The following is an 11,597-nucleotide window of genomic DNA, read 5'->3' as shown; positions in this document are numbered from 1 at the left end:
ACGCGGAGGTTGAACACTGGTGATACTCCTACACTCCTCAACAACATGTCTGCCAACGAGCCGTCACGTGACCCTTCCGCCCCGCACAGACATGGCCGCGCCCCGCCCGCGAGGATTGGCTCCCGCCGAAAGCCCGTCCTCCCTGGGCTACAGGAGCCCCTGCCATCGAGCAGTTATAAAAGATGGCGGAGCCCCGCCCACAGCCCGTCCTCGCGCGCGGGGTCGCAGCGTGGGGGCGGGGCCGTAGCGGCGCCCTGGGGCTCCGGTGATTGGCGGAGAGCGCCGGCCGGGCCGTCACGTGGCCCGGGGCTCGTTTGTTTGCGGAAGTAGGAGGAAGTAGAAGTGCTGAGTAAGCCGAGGTGAGTGACCTCGCAGCGGGCACTGGGCCTGGGGTCCCTTCCCAAACCTCCTCGGCGCACCAGACTCCGACCTCCTCACCCGGACCCTCCTTTGAACCTTCCTCGTGCCTCCTATTCAGCGGCATGTCCTCCACTGACCCTCGTGTGTCCCCCTGAGTGCCTCCAGTATCCATCCGTTGATCCCACGGCATCCCCAACTCCCATCCCGTGACCGCTCTCCGCTTCGATCCTGGGTCCCTCCTCACTACCCCAGTCTCCTTCGTGTGTCTCCGTCAGTGTCCCTAACTTCCTGAATCAACCCCTTTCTCCCATTCCGCCAGCTCTGCCTCTCAGTGGCCCCAGCTTTCACTCTGGGGCCCACTGATTGTCCCCAGCTGTATTCCTGTGGTCTTCCAAGTGTCCGATTTTCCGCCTCAGATTTCCCCCTTGATTCCCCACTTCACCTCCGCCTCTCTTCTGCATTTTTCCTTTTGTGGCCTCCATGTTCCCATTTCTAACTCCTTGCTTCTCCCGGCTTCTCCTCCCTCAAGTGCCTCCAGATTTCATCTAGAACTGCCCCCTACATGCTCCCTCAGCCTAGTCACCCTAGAGTCTCCCAATCCCCAATCCCCAATCGTGTGTCCACCTCCTGCTCCCACAGATGATCTGGAAGCTGATGACAGGGGATGTGTGACCCAGGTGACCATGTGACTTGGCCAAGGGCAAGCCCGTGGGTGTGGGACAGGGAGGGCACAGGGCTCAGGGATCTGTGCCCATATTTTTAATGGGCTACTCACATGACCCCAAATACCTTCCCTTCCCCTGAGCTTCTGGGTCTTTCCCTCACCTGCCTCCTACCCGCCCAACAGGATGTCAGGCAGGTTTGGTTTGGCAACGTTGACACCCCACCCTTATGCTGAATGCAGTGTTTTTGTTATTGTCTCTGCCTTAAAATGTTCCTGGAGTTTGGAGGCTATTTTCTGCCCAAGTCTCAGTTTCCTCATCTGTGACAGGGGGACTATTTCTTGCCCTCAAGGCTGCCATGAGGTTCAAAATTTGAATGAGAAAATGTAAAAGGCAAAGCTTTGTAACCAATATGGCCCTGTACAAATGCATAATTTTGCTGTCGTGTCATAGGCAGGATGACAAAGGAGTGGAAAGGGAAAGAGAGAGAATGAGAAGACAAGGAGAGAAAGATAAGCATGAGGTACCTTGTCTTTCATTTATCATTTGGCAGTGCTTATTAATGACACTATGAATCAGGCTCTTTATATATGTTATCTTTACCATTCATTCAGTCATCATTTATTCAACAATTATCAATTGACTGTGTGATGTTCTAGGCTACCCTTGATGTAGCCAGTGTTTTCCCCCATTTAACATGAGGAAGAGAGGGCGTAGGAGTTGCCTGAGATCACACTATGAGGTTGGAGCTGGAATCCGAACATAGTGCTGTTGAGACACCAGAGCCTGTGTGATCGCCCTGCTGTGTAAGGTTTGCTACTGTTGTCTCAGTGCTCAGGGCATTTTTTCTCCCTTCCATGGGTTACTTTCTTGTTGGATGACAGTATCCCCAAAAGGGAATTTCCTTCTCACTCAGCAGAGTGACATCACCAAGAGATAGAGGAAGGAGGAGTTTAAATGCTGTGTCTGTGTGTGTCTGGGGTTAGTGGGTAGGCGAGGGGCTGTAGTGAAGGGTGTGTTATGAGCTTCACTGTGTGGAGGGTGGCTCCCTGGGAGAACACTATCTGTGTTTTTCGTAGTAGGTTTTCATAGCACCATGCTTTCAATGCCCCTTCTTGTTTTTGTCCATCTTCACTTTCTGGTGAGCTCATCCAGTCTCGTAGCTTTAAGTATTGTCTCTCCTCTGACAACCCCCAGTCCAGTTCAGGCTTTCCCCAAATGATAGACTCAGATATCTAGTTGTTCATTTAGTCTCTCAAACTGAGGTGTTTCAAACTTAAAGTATTTAGAATTGACCTCCTGCTAGTCATCCCCTGCATCCCTTACTCCACCCTCCACCAGAACCTGTCCCTCCCTTCTTCCCATCTTAGGAGATGGTGGTACTTAGTATTCATTCAGGCCAAAGCTGTGAGATTTTCCTTGATGCCTCTCTGTCTCACCTCACATCCATCCAGAGTGATCTTGCTAAAATGTTGTCTCCTTGCTCCAAGCCCTGCAATGGCTTTTCCTCTCATTGCATGTGTCTGGCCCCCTGTGACCTCTCTGATCTCACTGGCTTTCTTGCTGTTCCTGGAACTCACCAGGCATGCTCCAGCCCCAGGGCCTTTGCACTTGCACTTTCCTCTGCTTGGAAGGCTCTTCACCTAGATATCCATATGACTTTTGACCTCTCTTCCTTCAGGTATTTAAGGTCAAGTTCTTGGTGAGGACTTCCCTGGTCAACCAATCTAAAATTTCAGTCTCCAGTCTCCAACACTTCCTATCCCCCTTCTCTGGTTTACTTTACTCCTCAGCAGGTAATTAGCGTCTAAAATCTATGTGTGTGTATGTGTGTGTCTAGTCTATTTATCTTGTTTATTATTTATAGCCATCTCTAAAATAACAGTTCCAAGAGGGCAGGAGGGATTTTGTCTGTTTTATTCGCTATTATATCCTCAGCAGTTAGAACAATGCCTGCTACAATATGTCCTCAATAAATATTTGTGGGGTGAATCATAAAATGGGCCACGTTGTTCCATGCCACTGGCCCAGAGCTCTCCTAGTCCCCATGCCTCATGTCCTTGGGAACTCCAGCAGCAGTTCTGGGGCAGTTTGCTTCCAGGGGAGGTCCAGCCAAGCAGAGTGAATGAAAAAGACACTTTTTTCTTTTGTGAAAGAACATTTTGCTTGGGCTCATGTGAATGGCAGCATTTTGAGCTGAGGGACTTGGCCTTTGGAGTAGAAAACACTCAAACTCAAGCCTCACTCAGCCATTCCCATTCAGGCTTCTTCTGAAGACAGTTTGCGGATTAAGAGCAGGGGCACCGGATTCCCTCTGCTTGGGCTCAGATCCTGGCAAATTATATAACCTTGTGCCCCAGTTCCTGTGCGTAATACGGGTCACACTATCCCTTCTACAGGTGTTGTGAGGATTAAGTGTGGCCATTCACCTCAGATGCTGGCCAGGCAGCTGGCGCTCGGTGGGTGCTGCGTGAAGGTGGCAGTGCTGTTGGGTGAAGGGTGATGGGAGCGAGACCCTTCCCATTCCTCACTCGCTTAGGAAAGAGTTTGGAGGGAGCTGGGGTCAGAGTGAACATTTCGAGGGACATTTTTCGGGGAGGCAGCCTTGGCAGTCCAGAGGCTCATGTGAAAGCCAGTGATGACACCTGATGTGACCCCTACTTTCGTTCAGTCTTTGCTCACACACGAATCGAGCACCTGCTGTGCGGCGGGCCCTTCGCCCAGTGCTGCTGGGGAGTCGGAGGAAGGAGGCGTGCGTCCAGCCCCCAGGCCAGAGCCCCGGTCCTCTCTCCGGGCCTCGATCTCCCCATATGCCCACTAGGGATAATGATGGCACCTTCCCTATTTCCTTGCGAGCTTGGAGGCAGCTGACAGGCATGGAAACCCTTTGCCAGCCACGAAGCGGGTGGCCCTGTGAGCGGCTGGAGGCCAGCGTGTGGTGCGTGCACTCGTGCTGGGTGGTGCCGGCGGCGAGAGCCACGGGAAGGAAGTCAGGGCAGGCCTGGCCTTCGGCTCAGATCCCGAATTCTCAGCCCGCTCTGTCATGACGGGCTGGGAGGAGAGGTCGGCTGCTCAGGAGGATGTCACTGTCCCGCTGCCAGGACTGTCCAGGATTGTTCCAATCATGGGACATCCTGTCAGCCCGGCCTCATGAGGCCTGAGTTCCACCTCGGGCAGTTCTGTGTGTGCTCCTGGAATCCCCCACGTGGCCAGTCCTGTGAGGTCTGCTTCCTGGCCCGCTGCCTGTGGGCTCCTGTCACGCACCTCCTGGGCAGCTGTCCTGCCTCTCTGACCTCAGCTTAGTCAAGAAGGAAGCAGAGGGCTTGAAGAGTTTTTCCTGTTTGAAATAGGAATGAGCTCAGCTTAAGCCCCTTGGTGGTGTATAGAGCTGAACTTTACAGACCAAAGCCTGGGGAGGGATCAGTCCCAGCACCTAGTGCCACCCCTGAAGCACAGCAGGTGCTGGATAAAGGCGCTCCTGGCGCAGGAGTGAACCCTTGGGCGCAGTTGGCAGCTGGCTGGGTGTGAGCACAGCAGTTCTGTCATAGAGAGGGGTCTGGCGGCTCAGAGTGGGTGGGGAATAGGCTGTGTGGTCGCCGTTATCACCTGCAAGGGAATGAGGTGTGGGGGGCGCTGCCTTAGAGGTGCCAGGCCTGTGGGCTCATGGGTGGTTCGTTCATTTGTTCGCACCCATTCATTTACCAAACATTTATTTGAACACCCACTGTGAGTGAGGAACGGCATGCTGGGTGCTTGGAGAAACAAACCCAGTGGGGAGGTGGGCAACCCAAGGCGCAGATGTGTCACCATTCTCCCAGGGCAGGTGCTCCCGGGGCCCGCATGGGGTGGTGTGGGCGGCCGAGGAGCCGCGGCCTGCACACCTGGGCTGAGAGGACGGAGGGAAGGCATGACTTTTGGAGGAGGTGGCACCTGAACCGAGTCTTCAAGGATAAGAAGGAATTTTTTCATTTGTCTAAATGTCCCTTACTGAGCGCATGCTCTGAGACAGGCTGAGGAAGTGGGGAGGACGGTCTAAACTGAGGGAGCCGTGTGCAGGTACACCAAGGTACACTGAGGCAGGAGCAGGCTATGTCCCTGGAGGATTGATGGTGCAGTGTGGCTGGAGTAGGGGTGAGGTCTGGGGGGGATGTTGCAGTTCCATCTGCATCCCGTGGTGGGCACGGAGGGGTGTGAGGCTGGCTCAGGTGTGGGCCTGGTCCTCACGGTGCAGATGTGCAGAAATGACTACACGGTAGGCCAGCGGTGGTGGGGGCGGAGGTCACAGGAGCGGCAGGACCCGTGCTCTGAGCATTCGGAGGGGTGCCTGGGCCCTGAAGGATAATCGGAGGCTCCAGCAGGAATCAGAGAGGACGAGAGCACAGGTCCCTGTCTCTCTGGAAGAGCAGTTTTCCCACACACCAGCCAAAGGGGAGGAGGGAGGAAAGAGGTCTGCCCCTGGCCTGGCCACTTTGGTAGGTGAGCGACTGCTAGAGGGCAGGGGCAGTTGCTCTCTTGCCTGAGACCTGCCTGGGGTCATTCAGGGAATTCCTGGCTGGCCCTGGCCCGGGAGGAACCAGATGGTTGGGGCTGATTCTCTGCGCCCACCCACCCACTGGCTCCTTGACCTCCACTGCGCTTCTTCCCAAGCTTGGCTCCTTGGCAAACTCCTGTTTTTCCTTCAAAGTTCAGCTCAAGAGTCGTCTCCTCCAGCTGTCCTTGCCCCGAGGGACTGTGCATTCTTTGAGGCAGGCTTTGGGTCACTCCATGACTTCATTTTATGAACCCAGAAGGCCACTTCTAGGGAACTCTGCCTGTTGTTCCACTCTCCCTCTGGTCCCAGAGGGTAGGAAGCGCACGTGAGCACTGTCTCCCCACTCGCCCTTCCTGGTTGGCAGTGCTACAAGTGTCCCAGCATGTGGCCCAGGGGTTTTAATTTCCCCAAAAGGTTTTTTGTTTGTTTGTTTTTCTTTTTTGGTTGACAACACATCCCACTTTAATTTGCCCTTGGGACACACACAGTTTCGGGCCTCTCTGGGCCTCATTTCCTTTGTCTCTAAAATGGGGATAAAAATACTTGTTCTTCCTGCCTTCCAGCTCCTGCAGGGGAGCCTGGCTCCCAGCAGGCACTCTGCAAGTCTTCCCTGCACAAACCGAGCAGGTGAGCTGGGCCTTTGCCAGGGACCGGTGAGCAGAGAGAAGGAGAAAGGCCCAAAATACCTGGCCTCACTCTAGGAGAGACAGAACTGGCACGTGGAACTTGCCTGGCGCAGACAGGCAGAATTGTCACTGTCAGCGCTCACCACTAAAGGTCTTGGGTGTGTGTCTTTCCGCTGGTGGCAGTTGAGAGAGCTGCCTGCTACAGCCTGAGCCTAGGGTCTAGTTGCAGCAGGGAGCAGCGAGAGCAGGTGAGGAGTGGGAGGGGCCAGAGGTCAGCAGGTAAAAGCAGGTGTTTATCCTGCTGGACAGACAAGGGGTGGGAAGCTGTGAGAGCGTGATGGGGGTGGGAGCTTTCCCCAGCGTCCCCTCCCGCAGCTGTGCCAGGAAGAGCCTGGGCTCTGGGGTCCAGGGTGGCGGAGGACAGAGGGCGCACACGTGAGCACGTTCTCCGCACTCGTGCCTTCCTGGTTGGCAGTGCCGTGAGTGTTCCAGGATGTGGCCTGGTGGTTTCAATTTCCTTTCTTCCACCTAGTGATAACAATGGCCACTGTTTGTGTGCCCACAGTCAGCCAGCGTCCCAGACACCTTCCGTGCCTTGCGTCATTTCATCCTCACTTGCCCCCTCCCTGCCCCCCGAAGGCTGGACGCGCTGCCATACATGTGATGGGACACAGGAATGGTCTCTCCTGGGGGCGGGGAATCTTCGGGATCCAGTTGCATCCCACAGTGACCTTCTCCGACCCTGGGGCTCGTGGGTGCTGGACGCTCCTGACTCCCTGCCCTTCCCTGGAGCGTCTGCAGGCACTGCCCTCCGGAAGCCTCTGCTGCTTTTCTAGGCCAGGCCTGGCCCCTGGGGTCCCCATGTTCCTGGCTGCAGGCCCCGGGGCCCAGCCTAGACTGCTACTTTCTTTGAAACTTATAATCACTTTATATACCATTTGGAAAATAGGAAAAAGAAAAAAAATTTGCATAAACCCAGTACCCTCATCTACTCAGTATTTTGGTGTGTTTTTATCAGTCTTTTTCCCTGTGTATCATATGCACTTAGTTAAATTCTGTTTTAACAAACTTTCTATGTGCCAAGCTTGGCCTTGGGGTGAGTGTACGGAGATGAAAGCAGCTGCCCTTAAGAAGCTCAGACTCTGTAGACAGCCCATCTGCGCCCCAGTCCTCACCCCTCCACCTGCTAGCTGTGTGACCTCGGGCATGTTACTTTACCTCTCTGTTCCTTGGTTTTTTTTTTTTTTGGCCACAAAAGAAATTTTTACTGATATACAGTAATTTCTTACTTTATGTCTAAATCATCAATATTAAAAAGTTCAACTATTAGAAGGCAATTTAATAATATATTCAATGTTTTTAATGTATATTTCCACAATGTCCTTTTTAAAATTTTTTGTGTCATATTTTATATTCACCTATAATATGTTATGTCAAATTCACCAATTGGTGAGTTTATTCTTATTGTTTTAAAATTTTTAATAGTGAAAGGCAAAGTCATGACAAAAAAAATGTTCCTTGGTTTTCTCCTGTGAAATGGGGACAGTAAGGGTAACCGTCCCATAGGGTGGCTGTGGGGATGAAATGATGAATTTACGTAAAACTCTCGGAACCGCGCCAGAGCACAGGAAGAGCTCGGGAGCTTGGGTGCTGTGACGGCCTGGCGGGAGGGGCAGCTGTGACCCACGGGGTGTGATAGCAGAGATGTGTTTACACTCAGGGCAGCACAGAGCAAGGAGAGGGCACCGGGGGCTGGGGACGGTCCGCCGAGAACATTTTAAGGATGTGGGAACCGGGCTTGTATTTGAAGAAGGCTCGGGGCTTTCTTAGACAGAAGAGGGGAGGAGAGGGCTCCAGATGGACGTATCATTGAGAGATGTCACTGAGCCCTGTAGCAGGACAGCGTGAGCTTTGCCTGAGTTGTTCTGCTCTTCACAGTCAAACTTTTAATGACCACACGGTGTCTCTGGGGCAAAATGTATCATAATTTACCATTCTCCTAGTGTTGAATTTCAGAGTTGCTTCCGTTTCTGTGGCATGACAAATACTGTTGAGGTGAACACTGATGTGTGTACCAGGTCTGCCACTTTGGGGAGTTCTCCTGGGACTGATTGCCACACCTTCCCTTGGGGTCTCTCCCCTCTCCCCTGGCTATGGAGGGGGCCACAGGTACCCCAGCTTCTCTGTCCTTATGCTCCCACGTGCAGCAGAAGGAAGGAAGCTTGGCACAGGCCCAGGTATTCTCACAAGTGTTCCCATTTAATCCTCACAGTACGTGGGAGATGAGTATCATTCCCATTTTAAAGCAGGCTCACAGTTTTCTCACAATACATCTTACTACTAATCATAAAAGGGAGGACATTACAAAGCTTCAGAATGTTTTCAGAGTTCTGCAGTCATGGTTCTCCAAGCCTCAGTTGCCTTATCTGTAAAGGGGGGATGATCAAAGTAAAGAGAGCTAATGTTTATTGAGCATTTACTATCTGCCATGTGCTGTTATTAGGCGCTGTTATCGTCTCTATGTTATAGATGAGGAAACTGAGACACAGCGAGGTGTCTGTGTGCCAAAAAGTTGTCTCTACGCCTAACGTGTGAGGACCCCTCCACTTGCCCAGGGCACGGCTGCCCGTAACGTGTGTTCACATCTGCTGTGTCCTCTGACCAATGCAGCTCCATACTACAGATGAGGAAACTGAGTCTCTGTTGGGAACACGGGGCTGGGGACAGGCAGTAAGGTCACCTGTGCACAGTGGCAGCACAGGAGGGCAGCCTTCTAGGTGCCCCACCTGGCCTGAGGGCTCTGTCACTTCTTGCCTCCCACTCAGTGTCGTTTCTCTTTCTGTCCCCTCCTCTTTAGGTCCCGCCAGGCCCAGCGTCGGGAGCCAGCGCTGGTGGGGAGCGGCGATCTGGGTGTCTGTGCAGGAAACCGCTGCACTTGGTGAGGTGGGCATGGGAGACCGAGCCCGGCTGACCAGAGACCCCGTTTTCTTCCAGACTGAGGGGGAAGGCGGTGGGGCCTCCCCACCTGCCCCGCAGAAGATGCAGTTCTTCGGCCGCCTGGTCAATACCCTCAGTAGCGTCACCAACTTGTTCTCTAACCCGTTCCGGGTGAAGGAGGTGGCTGTGGCTGACTACACCTCAAGTGGCCGGGTTCGGGAGGAAGGGCAGCTGATTCTGTTCCAGAACACTCCCAGCCGCACGTGGGACTGCATCCTGGTCAACCCCAAGAGCTCACAAAGTGGATTCCGGTGGGTGACAATGAGCTGGGCCACACACTTCTCTCCTTGACCCCCGGACCTCACTGGAGGTCCCTTGGCCATGAAGCAGCTTCTGTGGGTCTCCCTCTGAGGGGCGTGGACAGGGCAGGGCAGAGGGGAGACTCTACTCTAGACCCCACAGCTCTGGCCCATCAGGGTCCCAGCGCAGGGGCTCGGGATGGAAGGCTGGGGTGTTCCCACCGGGGACTTGGCCTGTGCAGGGCACAGGAAGGAAGGAGGACAGGGAGGTGAGAGGGGCAGATCAGGCAAGGCCCACTGGGATGACCTTTAGCCCTTGTCTTTATAGGCACTGCTGTCCTCAGAGGGGCTGGGTTTGTTCCGAAGGGCCTGTAAGAGTTGGCCAGAGCTGTCACTTCTCAGGCCATGCTGGGGCTGCCTGGGGCCAGAAGGGAAGGGTAGGGAGCCAGGACAGGGCCGGGAACCAGGCCAGCCGAAGAGCTGGTTGGGAACCGGGGAGAGCAGTAGCAAGGCTGCAGGTGCGTGCTCCGCAGAGCCAGGCAGACTGGCGTGGAGTTGGGCTCGTGCTGATATCCCTTTTCTCCTTGCTCATCCGTCTGGCTGTCGCGCCAGCCACCCATCCAACACGCACCCAGTGTCTCCGGAGTCTCAGGCTCTGGGCCAGGCCCAGCTGGTGCTGTGGAATGGCAGATGTGGCCTGTGTCTTTAAGGAACGTGCAGTCTGGAGGGAGTAGCCCTTGCAAACAGGCATTGTAGCACCTGAGCACGTGTGGAGTGCTCTGACGGGGCAGAGCCCAGGGAACAGTGGGGACCACAAGGACATGATCGAGAGCTACTTGGCTCTGTGTTTGGAAGAACGAGGAGAGTCTGTCTGGCACAATGAAGTGAATAAGGTCATTCCAGCCACGCAGAGGCGTGAGGTGTGAGCCTGGAGGCAGATGGCTCTGGCCAGACCCTAGCTGCTTCCAAGGCTTTGGTGGGAAGTGAGGCTGAGGGGACAGCGGGGGACACTGTGACTAAAGAGGTGTGGCAGCAGGCATCTCTGCAGGTGGCAAGCTGGGGGCCAGGGCCCACCTCCTGGAGAAGAGCAAGGCAGGTGTCAGGGCTCCAGCCAATCAGGTGAGATTTCAGAGCCTGGCTGCACAAGGAAACTGAGGCAGAGGCACCCACAGCACACGCTTGAGCTAAGAATGCAGCTCAGCGGCCAGTCCAGAAACCAGTTTTAACACGGCAGGGCCAGTCCAAACTCTGAGTGCTGATGGGCACGTGCTGGCCACCCTCCAGCTGGCCATGGTCAGGGCTGGCTCTGTCTGGGGCTGGCCTATACCTGCCGCTCCAGGACCCTCCTGTAGTCCTACACACTGGGCCTGCTGGGAAGACAGCACTGGCCAGGGTGCTAGGTCCACTTCTTGGAGGGCCGCTCAGCCCCACTTTGAGATGCTCTGCCCTGGGAATGCCACCACCCTCCACGTGCAAATAATCACCAAGTCCTGTCCATTGTTAATATTTCTTGCCGGGATTCCAGATTTGTCTCGGTCTATTTGAGCGCCAGTGTAGGAGACCTCCGTCCTGGGGGTCTAGTCCTTTGCCAACAGTCTGTTAACTGCACCTAAGCCAGGCTTGCCCTTAATTGGACAGTGCTTTCTAGTTTGCAGAATGCTTTTCCTGTGTTATGTTAGCACATTCTCCACTGACCCACAGAGGTAGGCAAGGAAGGCAGCATCCCATCTTATGGATGAGAAAACCGAGGCTTGGGGATGACGAGTGATCCATCCTAGGCTGCACAGAAAGCAGTGCAGAAACAATTTGTCTTCTGCTTCTCTGTCCATTTCCCTGTCAGTGCTGCTGTGTTGTTTCCACGTGTTTAGGCAGAATAAGGAACATTGGGTAGGGTTTCAAGCTAAGCACGTTCTTTCCTCTTGAAATTCCTGACATCCCTAATTTGGCTCTGGAGTCTTTTTCATCTTCTCTTCCCTAACCTGCTCCCATCCAAGCATTTCCATTTCAGCAAATGGCATCATCCCGGATGGCTGCGCCAGATCCAGCCATCACACCTACCTTTCCAGCCAGTGGGAAGGTGGAAGGGCAGGTTGAAGAAGGGCACACTCCCTCTTTTTAGAGACACTTCTTGGAAGCTGTACAAATGCCTTCCACCCAACTCCCACTGGCCAGAACTTGGTCA

At 54.2% G+C, this 11,597-nt stretch overlaps 1 protein-coding gene across 3 annotated transcripts in view; it reads left to right on the top strand.

Annotated features, from left to right (window-relative positions):
• Positions 1-312: 312 nt before the first annotated feature.
• Positions 313-11,597, top strand: part of PLA2G6 (phospholipase A2 group VI) — a 48,765-nt gene continuing 37,480 nt past the window's right edge. Inside the window, exons 1-2 of one of the 3 annotated variants that reach the window (XM_069491678.1) lie at positions 313-359; positions 9,174-9,427. In XM_069491678.1, coding sequence (XP_069347779.1) covers positions 9,219-9,427 — 209 coding nt within the window. In that variant the 5' untranslated portion in view covers positions 313-359; positions 9,174-9,218. Of the gene's footprint in view, positions 360-2,715; positions 2,819-9,036; positions 9,428-11,597 lie in introns of those variants that run through there. The other 2 variants (XM_069491676.1, XM_069491677.1) reach the window with 2 other exon arrangements.

Source organism: Eulemur rufifrons, chromosome 16, assembly GCF_041146395.1.
Source record: "Eulemur rufifrons isolate Redbay chromosome 16, OSU_ERuf_1, whole genome shotgun sequence".
Classification (NCBI taxonomy): domain Eukaryota; kingdom Metazoa; phylum Chordata; class Mammalia; order Primates; family Lemuridae; genus Eulemur; species Eulemur rufifrons.
The sequence above is the reverse complement of the archived record's forward strand: the minus strand, read 5'-3'. Positions and strand labels throughout refer to the sequence as shown.